At 44.8% G+C, this 16,459-nt stretch overlaps 1 protein-coding gene across 3 annotated transcripts in view; it reads right to left on the bottom strand.

The window, feature by feature from the left end:
* The window catches only part of ABCG4 (ATP binding cassette subfamily G member 4), a 105,590-nt gene that overhangs the window by 79,095 nt on the left and 10,036 nt on the right, over window positions 1-16,459 (bottom strand). For all 3 annotated transcript variants that reach the window (XM_030220643.1, XM_030220642.1, XM_030220644.1), the window contains exon 2: window positions 2,068-2,297. In XM_030220643.1, coding sequence (XP_030076503.1) covers window positions 2,068-2,290 — 223 coding nt within the window. In that variant the 5' untranslated portion in view covers window positions 2,291-2,297. The remainder of the gene's footprint in view (window positions 1-2,067; window positions 2,298-16,459) is intronic.

The raw sequence follows: 16,459 nt of genomic DNA, 5'->3' as shown, positions 1-16,459 counted from the left end.
AGATCTATAATTCATGACTACATCAGGGTCTAGAGATGGACTTTTTAGAAGTGGTCGAACCCATTCTTGAATTGATAGTCAGGTAGTCAGTTTATTCAAGGTTGTGGGTAAGTCAGGTTCAATGGGTATAAGTAGCTGCATGTCATCTGTGTAGATGTAGAACAGAGTGTCCATCAACCGTATCAGCTCAGCTAGTGGCTGGAGGTAGATATTGAACAGAACAAATGATGTATTGATCTTTGTGGTACCCCACAGGTCAGTGTCATTGATGACGATGAGGTGCTGCTGAAGAGTACGGACTGTCTTAAGGTGGCCAAATAGGTAGAAAAGGCGATGGCGAAATCTAGAAAGCTGCTTGGGTGCATAGGGAGAGGAATGGCCAGCAGGAAAAGGGAGATGATAATGCCTCTGTATAAATCTCTGGTGAGACCTCATTTAGAGTACTGTGTACAATTCTGGAGTCCACACCTTCAAAAAGTTAAGCAGGATGGAGTCGGTCCAGAGAGCGGCTACTAAAATGGTCAGTGGTCTTTGATAGAAAGAATATGGGGACAGACTTCAAATATTTACACTTTGGAAGAAAGGCAGGAGAAAGGGGATATGATAGAGAAGTTTAAATACCTCCATGGCAAAAATGCACAGGAAGTGAGCATCTTTCAACTGAAAGGAACCTCTGGAATGAGGGGGCATAGGGTGAAGATTTAAGAGGACAGACTCAGGAGAAACCTGAGAAAATACTTCTTCATGGAAAGGGTGGTGATTTTGTGGAACGGCTTCCCTGTAGAGGTGGTGGAGACAAAAACAGTATCTGAATTCAAGAGAGCTTGGGACAAATACATAGGATTTCTAAGGGAGAGTAGATGACAAGGATGGGATAGGCCACATGGTCTTTATTTGTATTCATTTTTCCATGTTTCTGTATAAGTGGGAGCCCCATCTATGTCCCACCCATGCTCTGCACCTACTGTATGTATGCCTCCCCCTTGCAAATACGTACTATATAAGTTATGCAGGTATTTGCAGAACAGTGCGTAAGTGCCCCTGCAAGCACTTATGAGGATAGGTGCTAATATTCTCAACATGTATGCACATAAAGCATGCTTAAATGTAGGTGCCCAGTTTATAGAATTGCCCTTTTAAGAGGGCAATAATAAAAACCATTTCCATAAGTAAAATGACATTTTACCAGCTGAAATTGAGGCTTTCATTATAGCCCAACAGCCCCAACCTGTCCCCAGATTAAAGTATGCCCATTCAACAACGCATGAAATATTTACCTGCCTACTGAGGAGGTGGCCCAGGGGGCAGGACTAAGGAAGTGACAAGTGGCAGGTTTTTCTTTCAAAAACGTTGGCAACCCTACTCTGTAGGGTTCTGTTGAGGACTTTCCATGTTTTTCCAACATTGGGCACTGTTGTTCCTGCTTTTAGGTCCTAATTAAAAGTTCTTACCCTCCTCTTACCCATCTTTTCCTATCCTTAGTCTGTTTACTGTTAGGTTGCTTATCTGCTGGATGTGTATCTTTCCTATCAACAATTGTAGTTTTTTTCCTTTTTCATATTGGTTTTAAATATTGTAAATTGCTGAGACCTGCTAGTTCGCATTAACAGTTTAGCAACATTTTAAATAAACTACATAAACTATAAACTATTTAGTCTAATTAATAAACAATGCAAAACTCATGACCATTTTTGGTACTATAGGAATATTAACATCTGATAACACTACATTTTACCTTCCTTGCCCCATTATTATAGTGTGTCTTCTAACAGGCAGAGTATGGAGTACTGCTCTATCAGATCAGCTCTCAGCAGAAGTCTCATGAGATGTGTTAAAGCAGGGTTTCCCAAACCTGTTTTGGAGACCCCACAGCCAGTGGGGTCCCCAGAAGGAATATTCATGCAAATAATTTGCATGCACTGCAGCCTCAGTATCTGCAAACTGATCTCATGCATATTCATTGTGGATCTCCTGAAAACCCAACTGGCTGTGTGGGGGGGGGGGGGGGGGGGGGGGTCCCAGGAAAGGTTTGGGAAGCCTTAAGTTAAAGGCTGCATTAGATCCTACCTCTTTTTTTCCAGCAAGTGCTCTCCCGGATGGAGTAGGATAGTTCTTGGAACTCAATGTCAACAGCGGAGCGCTTGGGCAAGTGAGAGAATCGCTGTGCTTCTGTGATGTGGTTCTCCACTTTCTTCAGGTGTGTGGTCAGCAGAGGAGCCTCCTGAGAGTTCCCGTTACACACTTCCAGAGGAATGGAGACGGTGGCAGAATCCAGGCCCTTCTCAGCCATGGCTAATCTGAGAGAACAAAGATACAAAGATACCGTTATGCCTAAAGGCAGACATGAAACTTCACCTTCAGAACCCTGTTCAGTACTTGAAACAGCATCTACAAAAGGGCATTGATAAGATAGGGAGGAGGGGGCCACCAAAGTGCAACAGACCATATAGAGAGACTGCTGATTCGCATTTCCTAAAACAAAGAAAGCAGAGGGGAGATATGATATCATACACTCAAATATCAAGCAGATTATAAACTGGAATACAGTCCCACGGAATGGAAAACTCAAAGATATGGGATCATGAAAAGGAGCTGAAAGGGTGGAGGAATGCTAAAGTGAGAAAATACAGGAAAGGAATCCGTGGCAGAATTCAAGCGTGCATGGGATAGATACAAAGGGACATTATTAGCAAAGAGGAGGAGATGACCACAGATCGGGTAAGACATGTGGCAGCACCGCAGACAAGCACAAATATGCAGAATGGGGGGGGGAGGGGAAATCAAAATTACATGATTTCTATTTATATGTCATCTTAACGAACTTTTTCAAGTAAAACCAATCTAGAATTTACTTCTTTGCCAAGGTGTTTTAGCTTTTCCTCCCCTTGATTCACCTCTGCTGTGATTCATTTTACCTTGTTCCCCTATGGGCTACATTTACTAAAAGGTGCTACCATACGTCTGCGTGCTAAATACATTAACACGCAGGTCTGATTCTATTATAAGTAATGAGACCTATTCACTAATGCTAACAAAATTGTAAGCTTTATATCAAGCTACACCTGCTGTACGCTGCCTTGGGTGAATCTCTTTGAAGAGGTGATTAATAAATCACAATAAATTATCAAAACATGTGGATACACAGGAGCACACTTTTAGGAAATCCAGCCCTTTATGTTTCTCCTGTTTTCTCTCCTATCTCTTTAACCCCCCCTCCCCTCTTTGTTTTGTTTGCTTCTCTTTCTCGTCGTCTTTTTCTCTCTGTTTCTTAGTGTCTGCCTCTATCCTTTCCAATCATTCCTCACTCTTTCCATTTATTCGTGTCCTTTCTTTAGGCTTAAAACTCAGCACTTACAGCTCTCATATCTGTGTTATTAATTATTTAACTTGGAAGAAGTTATGCAACTTGGTAACCTAGCAGGGTAGATTGCAGGCTTCAGCCTCACCATTAGAAAAAACTCTGTTTTGTGTAGCTTCAAACCTATTAACAGTATTGTGGGGTTATCAAGGAATGTATTATGTGAGGGGATTCCAGGAAGAGAGTATTCGTTGTGGACAGCAGGCTAAAGATGGAGTATTAGGAAATTCAGTACTGTCTATGAGAAAAATGTAGGGACTCCTGGAGAATAAACATAGGGGTGGGGGGTGGGATTGTACAGAAGAGTTGAGCAGCCTGACTGTGGAAGAACTGTAAGAAATAGTAAGCACACTGGATGTGTAGGGGAATCATAAGGAACAGTGTGAGAGAGCTAGATTTTTAGGGAAACCTAGGGAATGGTGTAAGAACATTGAATGTGTAGGGGAACTACAGGGGATGGTGCAAGAGTACCGGATAGGTAGAGGAACCGAAAGGAATGATGTAAGTAAGGGAACTGTAGGGGATGGTGCAAGAACACCAGATGTGTAGAGGAGTTGTAGGGAATGGTGTAAGAGAACTGGATGCGAAGCAGAACTGTAGGGAATATTGAAGGAGCATCGGCTGCTGTGGAGAACTATTAGGAATTATGAAGGAGTACTGGGTTTTCTTTTTCCATTTTGCTGTGGGTTTATCATGCTTCAATGGATGTCACTTCATAGACACACAGATGATGTTGGAGGAAAAAGGATTAATAGAATGCACTAATGTGAAAATGCAAATGTATGCTTGCTGTTCATTGCATTCTCCTAAACATGCTCCCAGGAATGGCTAACAGCACATATAATGTGAAAGCTCATACATGCTTTTAGACAAATTAAGAAGGGCAACTTGAGGAGGGGGTTGAGAGGGGAAGGGGTGATGCTGGCCACCACAGGAGAAGATGCTGGATTATGGTGGGGAAGGGGAAGGAAGGGAAGGGAAAGAAAAGGAAAGGGCTTTGGGGCAATGGGATATGGCCTTGAACTACCCCTGGGGGTGAATGGCTGAAGATTCATCTAGGGTTCAGATACTCATGGGTCACCCTGTCAATAACAAATTAATTGTGATCTGCTCGTTTCTCTAAAAAGGATTACTGCATGAGAAAGATGTATTTAATTTTCATAGAAACACAGAAACAGGGAAAATTCTAGCAGATAAAGATAATATGGTCTATCCAGTCTGCCCAGCCACACAACTGCTTAGCTCTACAACCCCTTCCTTCTCTCTCAGAAATCCTCTGTGTTGTCCCATTTCAAAAGGGTTATCAGACAAGTGGTAAGCACAGATTTGTCCCTGATGAGACTCACCATTAGAGAATGACATGGGGACAAGGTTTGTCCCCATCCCCGTGGGCTCTGTTGCTGTCCCTGCTCCATCCCCACAAACTCTGTCTCTGTCCCCATCCCACAGGCTCTGCCTTTTCTGTACAAGCCTCAAACACGATTTTATATTAAAATCTTTTTATTAAAGTAAAAAAGGAACAATGTTCTATACAACTGTTGTTTATAGATCACAAACAGAAAACAATAATAATAAGCAACTGGAATAACCCCCCCCCCCCCCCGCCACTCTCTACTCTTCCAACCCCCAACAATAGCTGAGTTCTACTACCCCAAGGAACCCTAATCCACCCATTTTGAATATCAGGCCATAATTTAAGCAGATTTTTGGCCCCACCCATAAACACCTCAACCTCTCCCACTCTCCCCACTCTTGGGGGAATTCTATATACAGCACTCAAAGTTAATTAACAAGTCAATTAGCGCCAATAATCAGGTACTAACAATCAATTATTGGTGCTAATTGGCAACAATTTGAATTTACGCGCGCATCTATAAAGATGTGCATGAAATTTTTTACCACACAACTGAATGGCGCTACATGCCATTTGATAAACAGTGCCCAACTCAGAGCGTTGTTTAGAGAATAACACTTAGCACTCATTTTTTTGGCGCCATTTACTGAATCTAGTCCTCTATGTATATATCTGAAGATACTTATAACACTATAAGGGTAACTCTATAACTGGGTGCTTCTTGTTAGGCACCCCAAAGCTGCAAGGGGAGTTGCCTATTCTATAATGGCATCTGTGTGCCAAGGTGCCATTATACTGTAGAAAGGGGGGAGGGGGGAGAATGGGACTTGATATACCGCCTTTCTTTGGTTTTTGTAACTATGTTCGAAGCTGTTTCCATATTATATACAGGTACTTATTTGTACCTGGGGCAATGGCGGGTTTTATTTTATTTTATTTTTATTACATTTGTACCCCACGCTTTCCCACTCATGGCAGGCTCTATGCGGCAGGCAATGGAGGGTTAAGTGACTTGCCCAGTCACAAGGAGCTGCCTGTGCCGGAAATTGAACTCAGTTCCTCAGTTCCCCAGGACCAAAGTCCACCACCCTAACCACTAGGCCACTCCTCCACTCTTGCCCAGAGTCACAAGCTGCTGCAGTGTGAATCAAACCCAGTTCCCCAGGATCAAGTCCACTGCACTAACCACTAGGCTACTCCTCCACTCCACTCCATGCATAACCTGCCATCAGCATGCCAAAGATTCCAGGCCCGTGTCGGGCTTCTTTGGTTTTTATTTCAGAATAAAAGGCTTTCAAGAGTATATATTCCTGAGTCCGATCTGCTTTTGTTCACTGCCATCTTGGAGTTTGTGGATCACTTGCCCTGTTTCCTTGGACCTTCTGTAAGTTATGTGCATAACTGAGAGCCTTGCCCATGCCCCACCCACATTAGTTTAGTTTATTAAGATTTGCTATACCGCCAGGACTGACTAGCAGTATTCGGAGGTTTACAACGATATAAACAAAATTTCAGACAAGGAAAAGAACTACAAAAAATGATAGGAAAGCAACGACTCATTCGCACTGGAAAAGAAAGAAGAATAAAGGGAAGGAGCACAATCAAAAGGGGACAAGAGCGGGACTGTTTGAGGGGAAAATGAAGGACAGTGGCTATAAATCACTGCAAAGTCAGTTTAAAGAAACGGCATTAGTGAACATGAGGATTCAGCACGGATTTCAAATGAGCAGCGGCGTACCGAGGGTGGGGCGGTCCGCCCTGGGTGCACGCTGCAAGGGGGTGCAGGGAGCAGCTGAGCGGCTGCTGGCTCCGCCGGTTCCCTGCTCCCTCTGATGTTACTTCCTGTTCCGGGGCAACGGAAGCAAGGAACCGGTGGGGCTGACAGCTGCTCCCAGCACCCCAGAAGGTAAAAGCAATGAACCTGGGGGGGGGGGGGGTCTTGATTTGATGCGCTGGGGGGGGGGTTGACACTGCATCTGGGGGGGGGGGTACGCGGTGACAATCCTCCCTGGGTGGCAGCAGAGCAAGGACCACTGCAAGCGAGAGACAATTCCAGTGAAAGGGGGAAAAAATGGCACAATGGGTGGAATCTAAATTAGCAAGTTTGGGACCTGGTAGGACTCAGCGATGGTTATTTATAGTACTGCACTCTAGCACTTATAGAATAGTGCTTCGGGCTCTTGTCTGCATTTTCTCAGCATTTACGCATGCAAAGGGACGTGTAACTGCAATCGCCTAGTTACAGAGCTGCCTTTCACATATAACACGCACTAATTATAGGTTCAGCACGGCGCTGAACCTATAACTGCTTGTTGAATATTGACCTGATTGTTTCCCAAATGCATGCTTTCACTGGCTGTGCTTTATTTCCACTTTTGGAGGATAATTTTCAAAGTCACAGTAAAATGCCTTGGCTGAAGATCATCTTCCCAAGAGCGTACTGGCATTTATAGCACTTTCAGCTAGGTTACAAAGAGCTATTCATGGGGGCATGTTTAGACCAGTTAAATAAAACATCCAGCAAACATTTGATTTTCCAAGAAGCAGGGGCTATGCTACATCCCCTATCCAGCAATCCATACAAACAGTGGGTGCAACGTTTAAGGGTGATCTGAGTATGAATACTTGCAGCTGTTCATTTTCAAAGGGTAGTAACACTGGTAGTTAGTTACTCTTTGAAAACCGTCTGTAATGTAAGTGGAGGAGTGGCCTAGTGGTAAGAGCACCAGTCTTGCAATCCAGAGGTGGCCAGTTCAAATCCCACTGCTGCTCCTTCTGATCTTGGTCAAGTCACTTAACCCTCCATTGCCTCAGGTACAAACTTAGATTGTGAGCCCTCCTGCAACAGAGAAATATACTTTGCACTGCTACTGAAAAAGGTATGAGCAAAATTTAAATAAACATACAGGGAGGGGGCTGATTTACAAAGCACTTAGACTTACCAAGTTCCAGAGTGACCCATGGAACTTTGTAAGTCTAAGTGCTTTGAAAATACACCTTAAATCACTTGTGTATAATGCAAAACAACATAGGCTGTTCGTAAGTGCCTTCTAGGTTTAGCAATATGATGCTTGCATGGAGTTCTGATGAGGGTCAACACACAACATGGAAAAGGGTGGACTAGAAGTAATAAAAATCTAATCTAATCGTTCCCATTTCATATGGATTAATAATGGTGAGATGGATGGACTAAGTGAAGCCATTAAGACCTAGATACAAGTAATTCCTCAGACATTAAATAGGATTTCAGCTGCCAACTGATACATCTCAGACCCAATATTCAAAAGTGTTTATCCAGACAGGAGAGGCTGTTGCCCAGTTAAACCCCGTGGAGCTGGCCATCTGCCAATATCAGCAACTCTTAAGTGGGCAGTGCTGCTGAATATTTCTTCTGGCCGTTGCAGTACTGTCTGGTTAATGCCGCAGTGGTCTGAGGACGAAGCTGGCACTTTAGCAGTCCACTAATTAGTTAAGGGGCCCTTTTACTAAGGTGCACCTAAAAGTGGGCTGCACTGGTGTAGGCACGTGTTTTCAATGCATGCAGGTCCATTTGCTCAGCGCACTTGGAAAAAAGGCATTTCTGTTTTGAGCCGGAAAATGGACGTGCGGCAAAATTAAAACCAGCATGTGTCCATTTTCGGGCTGAGACCTTACCGCCACCCATTGACTTAGCGGTAAGATCTAATGCGCTAATTGGGCAAGTAAGCGGTCAGCGCACATAAACTGCCGATTACTGCGGGGTAAGAGCCACATGGTAGAAAATAGAAAATATGTTCTACCGTGTGTTTTGGGCAGGTGTCAAAAATGGAATTACCGCCTGGGGCACGCGTGGAAGGGCATAATTGAAAGGGACTCCCAAGTTTTCCTGGGGGACGTCCTCACAGGATGGCCCCATGAAGGGGCGGGGAAACCCGTATTATCGAAACAAGATGGGCGTCTATCTATTTTTTCGATAATACGGTCGGGGACGCCCAAATCCTGAAATTTAGGTCGACCTTAGAGATGGTCGTCCTTAGACTTGGTTGTTTCTGATTTTTGGCCATAATGGAAACCGAGGATCCCCATCTCAGAAACGACCAAATCCAAGCCCTTTGGTCGTGGGAGGAGCCAGCATTCATAGTGCACTGGTCCCCCTGACATGCCAGGACATCAACCGGGCACCATAGGGGGCACTGCAGTGGACTTCACAAATTGTTCCCAGGTGCATAGCTCCCTTACCTTGTGTGCTGAGCCCCCCAAAACCCACAACTGTACATCAGTACCACAGCCCTTAGGGGTGAAGGGGGGCACCTAGATGTGGGTACAGTGGGTTTCTGGTGGGTTTTGAAGGGCTCACATTTACCACCACAAGTGTAACAGGTAGGAGGGGGATGGGCTTGGGTCCGCCTACCTGAAGTGCACTGCACCCACTAAAACTGCTCCAGGGACCTGAGTATGACATTTGAGGCTGGCACAAAATATTTTTAAAATTGTTTTTTTGAGGGTGGGAGGGGGTTAGTGACCATTGGGGGAGTAAGGGGAGGTCATCCCCGATTCCCTCCGGTAGTCATCTGGTCAGTTCTGGCACCTTTTTGAGGCTTGGTCGTAAGAAAAAAGGGACCAAGTAAAGTTGGCCAAGTACTCGTCAGGGACGCCCTTCTTTTTTCCATTATGGGTCAAGGACACCCATGTGTTAGGCACGCCCAAGTCCCGCCTTCGCTATGCCTCCGACATGCCCCCGGGAACTCTGGTCGTCCCCGCGACGCAAAGCAGTTGGGGACACCCAAAATCGGCTTTCGATTATGCCGATTTGGCCGACCCTGGGAGGACGACGCCCATCTCCCAATTTGTGTCGAAAGATGGGCGCCCTTCTCTCTCGAAAATAAGCCTGAAAAGGCACCTATGTGCCTTTGTAAATGGGCCCCTAAGTGCATAAAGTTAGGACAGCAAAAAGGCTGTCCTAACGTTCTCTGCCGAGCTAACTGGGCACCGGTCTAAATATCGGCTATTGCCCCGTTAACTTCCGGGTAACTGTACTTACTCGGAAATTCAATGCCAGAGCCCAGACATGGCCTGGCATTGAATATCCAGTCCTAATTCAGCCCGTGGCTGTCAGCAGCTTAAAAACCACTGGCCACCATTGGCTACATTTTCAATTGCAAAGAACTTGGAATGGTTAGAGAAAGGTGCTGCAAGACAAGAGTTATTACTTCAATTGACAACATGAGGATACTACAATCCAAATAATTATAGTGGGTATTGTTTCAATATCAGCATTAATGGGATCCTCAAAAACAACATAAATAGTGCTATAGTTACTAACAGCAAAATTCTGAGCACACATCAGATTAGGTTCTTCCCCAAGTGCCAACCACTTGGGGAAGAACTTAATCTATTTTTACCTTAGACACTACATTAAGGATATGAAAACAGCACCTCACGGAAAATATGATCATGTTTTATTGATTTAAAAATTTGGCACCTTGGCCCTCGACCTCAAATTACTGGGAAATGGGGTGCAAAACCTACAACATAATTAAATCCTTACATTCCTTCATCAGCAGTAAGGTACAGATAAACATCCTGCAAACAGATGGCTTCAGGCAGGAGTGAGGAGACAGACCAGGATGTAGGCCTCAGTCCCAATCTAAAACTTCTACATCCATGGTCTGTTCCCATGTTGCTGGAGACACTCAATGCCCCAGGACCGAACAGGACCAAAGCAAGGGTACTGGACACCCTAGGCGAACCTTCATCCTTAGGTGCCCACCCCATCAACTAACTTTCAGGCCTCCAGCCCTCTTCCCCCCCCCCCCAAGACTTTAATAAGTAAACTCAAGTAAACTCCACCACCTCCCGTGAGGAAAACGGTAACTGAATTCAAACATGCGTGGGATAAACATAAAAGAATCCTGCTCAGAAGGAAGGGATCCCCAGAAGCTTAGCCGGTGGTGGGAGGCGGGGCTGGTGGTTGGGAGGTGGGGATAGTGCTGGGCAGACTTGTATGGTCTGTGCCAGAGCCGGTGGTGGGAGGCGGGGCTGGTGGTTGGGAGGCGGGGATAGTGCTGGACAGACTTATACGGTCTGTGCCCTGAAAAAGACAGGTACAAATTAAGGTAAGGTATACACAAAAAGTGGCACATGTGAGTTTATCTTGTTGGGCAGACTGGATGGACCGTGCAGGTCTTTTTTCTGCCGTCATCTACTATGCTACTATGTTACTATGTAAGAATCATATTAAAAGACATAACTGGAATTCCCACTGTTCAGTATATATAAATATAATATTCATCACAGCATGAGTTGCTTTTCTTGGTCTTGACTGGTTTTATGCACTGGCAAATCAAGCCTACCCAAGGGGTTAGGAACTGTGGAGGCAGGGTCTAAGTATGAAAGCATTTCGAACCACAACTGCCTTTGATTTTAAGACATTCCAAGCTTATGATCCCAAGGCCCCTATTGTAATTGGTGCTACTTTTGATTTTTTTTCTTCCATAGTCTTTTCATTTGTAGATTCTTATATTTTGTGAGTTTTTCAACTTCTTTCTCTTCCACTCGACTGTCTCCTGATACAGAACTATACACATTTTTCTTCTATTATTGTCATATCTGGCATTTATATTCCAAATGATGGGCATCTGAATTTTAATGTCCCATAAAATATTCATGTTCTTATTTTCTATGACTTTTTCCTTATGTTCCCAAAAAATATATCATATATGTAAACTAAAGTGAGAGAAATTTCAAATCTTGGGTAAATGGGCAGGTAAAAAGCATTGTGCTGCTTATTCTTTGGATTGAGTTGCTGTCAGAGCTTCTTGTTTTGCTTTGACTGCAGCTGCTCTTTTGCTGCCTGCTCTCCTCCGAAACTGCCACCCTAGGTCACTGCTGTCACGTCTGTGGCCATGACCACCCTCAGACTTACCTTATTTCTGGGGGTCAGCTTCTAAGCTGGCTTCTGCCTAGCCTTTCTGGAGTAGTTTTCCTTCTGTGTGCTGGCTGCTTCCAGCATGGCTCTAATTACTCCACTCTACTGCACCTGGGGGTGCTGCCTGAGTTAGCTCTACCTCTGTCTCCAGCCTGGCTCTGTTTGCTCCTCTGTGCTGCACCTAGGTATTCTAAGTCTATGTTCTGTGTGCGCTCTGCCTGCTCCTTGGTTTGTGCTCCTCTCACCCGCTGGTGGCCAGAGCCAGTGGCTGCCATAGTTTGTCTTGCTGTTCCTACCCGTTCCAGACTTTAGCCCAGCTGCCGGACTTTTCTCTCTTGTTTGTGCCTGGACAGCCTCCGTAGTTGCTTACTAATGGCTGCAGCTGCTCCTCAGGTGTTGAAACGCTTTATTAATCACTTAGAGACTGCAGCCTTTGCCTTTGCATCGTCTAAGGTCCCTGGTATGTTAGAATGCTCTGTGCACTGCTACCTTGTCCAGTTCAGTGTGAGTTTCTAGCTTGTTACTAGTAGCTTGGGCATAGCTTTGCTTGTTAGCTTGTGTACAGCTTTACTAGTTCTCCTGTGTTTTGCTTAGTGTGAGTTCTAGCTTGTGACTAGTTAGCTTGGGCATAGCTTTCTTGTTAGCTTGTGTACAGCTTTAATAGTTTTCTTGTGTTTAGCTTTCTGGTTTTCCCATGTGTGTTTTCCTTTGTTCCTGGAGCTTCAGCCCTAGTCCTGTCCGCTGCCAGTACTCCTTGCTACTGGAGCTCCAGCCATAGTCTTGCTACTTGACCTGACCATTGCCTGTATCTGACTACTCTCTGCCTGCTGCCTGAACCCCGATACTTGCTGCCTGCTGCCTGACCCGACTACTGCCTGAACCCGGATATTCTCTGCCATGGCCAGACCTGACTTGACTATTGCCGGAACCCGGACATTCCCTGCCTGTCTGCCTTGCTTTCACCTAGGTGCCTGGGGGCACTTCTGTATCCTGATTCCTGTTGTTCCTGCTTGCTATTTCCAGTTCCGGTTTTCCTGTAAGCCCTGCCGGCTGCCCGAACCTGAGGGCTCAACCCTCGGGGAACGGTGGCTAAGCGTAGGTGAAGCCTAGGTCCAGTGTGTTCCTGTCCAGTGGGTTCCGGTCCCGTGTGTTCCAGTCCAACGGGCTCCACTCCAGTGTGATCCAGTCCAGTGGGTTCCAGTCCCGCGCGCACCCGTCCGGTGCATTCCAGTCCTGTGTATTCCAGTGCAGAACTCCAGTCCGGGGTCCCAGTCCAGCCTTGCCTCGTCTCTGCTTTGAAGGTGACCTTGCCTGCCACTGCCACTCCACGGCAGTGGTCCAAGGGCTCACAAACCCAGTGCTTCCAGGGAAGAAGCCTGACAACTGCCTAGTTTGCTTAATACTTAAGCTGGTCCTGGACTTTTGAGCTGGTGTGAATTCTGCTCTATTTGTACTAGAATGTTATAAAGACACATAGGCACTATTTAAAAAATTACCCTACAGATTATCTGCAAGATTCTATATATCACACTGAGATTTCTGCTTGGAAATTGAAGCGTATTCTATTACAATGCGCATAAGCTAATTGGTTAACAAGGCAATCAGCACTGATAATTAGATGTTAACAACCAATCAGCACTAATCGGCATTAATTAAAATTTATGCACAGACCTAAGCATATTCTATAACGTGCTTCACGTAAATTCTAAGTCGCATAGTTGAAAAGGGGACATGGGCATGGAATGGGTGGGTCGTGGGCATTTCTATAATCTATGCGCTTTGTTATAGAATACGCCCACTCCATGCGTAATTTAGGTGTCAGGATTTATGCCAGATTTTACTTGGCGTAATTGGCCGGGACTAAATCTAGTTGTGTGGTCCGGCGCTTGGCATATTCTATAAACTGCACAGAAATTTCAGCACATTTTATAAAGTACGCCTAAATTAAAATGTACTTTATAGAATGCACTTAGGCGAATTTCATTTCGGTGCCAAATTTTCAGGCGTGATCTATAGAATCTAGTCCTATGTGTTTAAAAGTACGTGCGTTCAGGAAACTCCCATATATGGAGGCTTGGGAAAAGGATATAAAACAGGGACTGAGTGAGGCAGAATGGAGGCGGGTGTGCTTGGAGGTCAAGAAGGCCTCGATGTGTGTTCTAATTAAGGAAAACGCATATAAAGTACTGAGTAGATGGTACTATAAGCCTGAGAAAGTTAAAAAAATGTATCCCAGAGCCTCAGATGAATGTTGAAGGTGTGGAAAGGAGAGGGGAACTTTCTATCACATTTGGTGGGACTGTAAACAGTTACAGCTCTACTGGAGGGAAATTTCTGAAAGATTGTCACAGGACCTGGAAGTTCTATTCCCATGCGACCCTAAGTGGTGCCTATTGGGGTGGGGGAACCAGAGGGGGCAGAGATGGCAACAGAGACTTAAAAGAATGGGCCTAGCTGCAGCAAAAACTATAATAGCATTGAATTGGAAGCGGAATAGAGGGCCGACAGCTCTCAACTGGTTGGCAAAAGTTAGAGCGGTAATAGAATTGGAAAAATTGACAGATAGACGAAAGGGTCGCTATAATCCTGAGGTGTTGGAATGGATACATGTAGATGATATTTTGGGCAAAGAACCAACAGGGTAGGGGTAACTCGGACCATTGAGGAGAGAGGGGAAGGGGGAGGGTAGAGGAGTAGAGGGAGGGTTAAAGGGGGGGGGGGAGGAGTGGGCAGGGTAGGGAGGAGGGAATAACGAGGGGAAAACAGCAATGTAAAAAAATTAAGGGTTAAGATATACCAAATTATGTATTATGTTGGCGAGCCGGAGGCTCTATGTTGTAATTAAGACGCTGTTTCAATAAAATTTATAAATTAAAAAAAAAAATAAAAGTATGTGCAGTGTCAAGACGGTTCATACTGTGTGAGACTGAGGTGTATATATAGTTTGAACAGAACATGCGTAAAGTCACGATTTACACATAATGGGGCCGATACAAAGACCACAGTCATCAGTGAACCTGGAAATTCAATGCCAAGGCCGTATCCAGTGACCAGCACTGAATTTCTGGGGGGGGGGGGGGGGGGGGGGTGTTGGCTGCTAAAAACATAGCCGGTTATTTATTTAGATTTTTGCTCACACCTTGCTCAAAGTGAGTTACATTCACGTACTCTGGATATTTCTCTGTCCCAGGAGGGTTCACAATCTAAGTTTGTACCTGAGGCAATGGAGGGTTAAGTGACTTGCCCAGGATCACAAGGAGCAGCAGTGGGATTTGAACCGGCCACCTCTGGATTGCGAGACCACTGCTCTAACCACTAGGCCACTCCTCCACTGATAGTCATTGGCTGACCGGCTAAGTTATGGCGGCCAATGACAGATCTGCTATTTACATGGGTCTATCTGACCACTACACTTAGCCGGTCAGCCAATGAATATTGGTGCTAACCAGCTATGTCGTGCAACATAGCCGGTGACTGGTCTAGCCGCTAAGCACTAATATTCAGCTGAGATAGCTGGCTATCTCGCACTGAATATTACCGCATAGCCGCTTAAAGCCATTCCTGGCCAGTTAAAAAGTTTTAAATATCGGCCAGGTAGTTAATAAAATTATGCACTGTTTACATCTGCTACCGAGCAGCTTCCATCTAGCCACGATTTCTGCTGGTTACACCTAGTACTTTATAAAAACTGAAAACTTTCTTATTCGATGATTAGCAGCCCATGAGAAATAGCGAAATCCTCTGTGTGCTAATGATAACGTCTCATGTAAAACACTCTTAATTACATTAAAATGTCCTCCAAACTGCTTCTGCGATTCTAAGGAAAGTGTTTTTTTAACTTTCTTTTTCTCTGTGTTAATGTTGAATGCCTGTGTAAAAGTTTTGCAGTTCCATGTAAAATGTCTTCAAAGCCACTAATGCAATTCTAGGAAAGTTTTCTGTTTCGCTGTGAACCTTAGTGAATCCTTCTAGGGGATACAGTGGTATACAAACAATAAACTGATATTGATATTGAAAATACATAGGCATCAGAAACAGGCAACTTTCTGCCCTCCCAACCTTATGTGACCTGCTATAAAATTATCCTCTAAGTGCATCTGGGATCTTTAAGCTGATGATAAAGATATTACAAGTAAAAGCTCAAAGGGCCTTCTATGTAACACAGAATCCTCTGACCAGCTTCAACCCCTCTTACAAGAAAACTATTATTAACATAATTTTATATCATCAGTCAAACAATTCTCCCACAGAAGGCTGAAATCCTATTAACCCACAACTGTACAGAATAGACAGGGCCCTGAAAAATACCCTGCCTCTCTATTTCTGTAACAGATACTCTGCATGCACTGAAACTCTCCCTTTAATGGTTGAACTGCAGAATTAGAACTTTTCCCTTTATTACTCACCATTCAAAGAGAATCGTCAAATTCCATATCACATCAGTAACAGCAACACAAACTTTCTCCCATACCAAACACTCTGATATAATGCACAACATATTCTCAGAATCTCTGTAGCTAACCTACCATACAGGTCTTGCTTTGGTCTCCAGATTGTGGTGTGCCACAAGGCTGACCCCTATCTGCAATATTATTTAACTAGTAAAAAAAACTCCGTTTCTGATGCAAATGAAACGGGGGGCTAGCAAGGTTTTCTTCAGAGTGTGCATGTGGGGGTGGGGGTGTCCCTGCCCTCTGCCCTCTCTCCTTCCCCTTCCCCCTCCCCCTCCCCCCTCCGAGTGCAGTCCTTCAGTGTTGTTTCCTGCTGTTCTGTGTTTTTGTTACAGAGAGAGTGAGGGCATCTCTCTCCCCTCCCCCCTCCCCCCTCTGAGTCCTTCACT

This window comes from Microcaecilia unicolor, chromosome 12 (genome assembly GCF_901765095.1).
Source record: "Microcaecilia unicolor chromosome 12, aMicUni1.1, whole genome shotgun sequence".
Taxonomy (NCBI): domain Eukaryota; kingdom Metazoa; phylum Chordata; class Amphibia; order Gymnophiona; family Siphonopidae; genus Microcaecilia; species Microcaecilia unicolor.
Note: the sequence above shows the minus strand (reverse complement) of the source record. Positions and strands in the feature narration are given on the sequence as shown.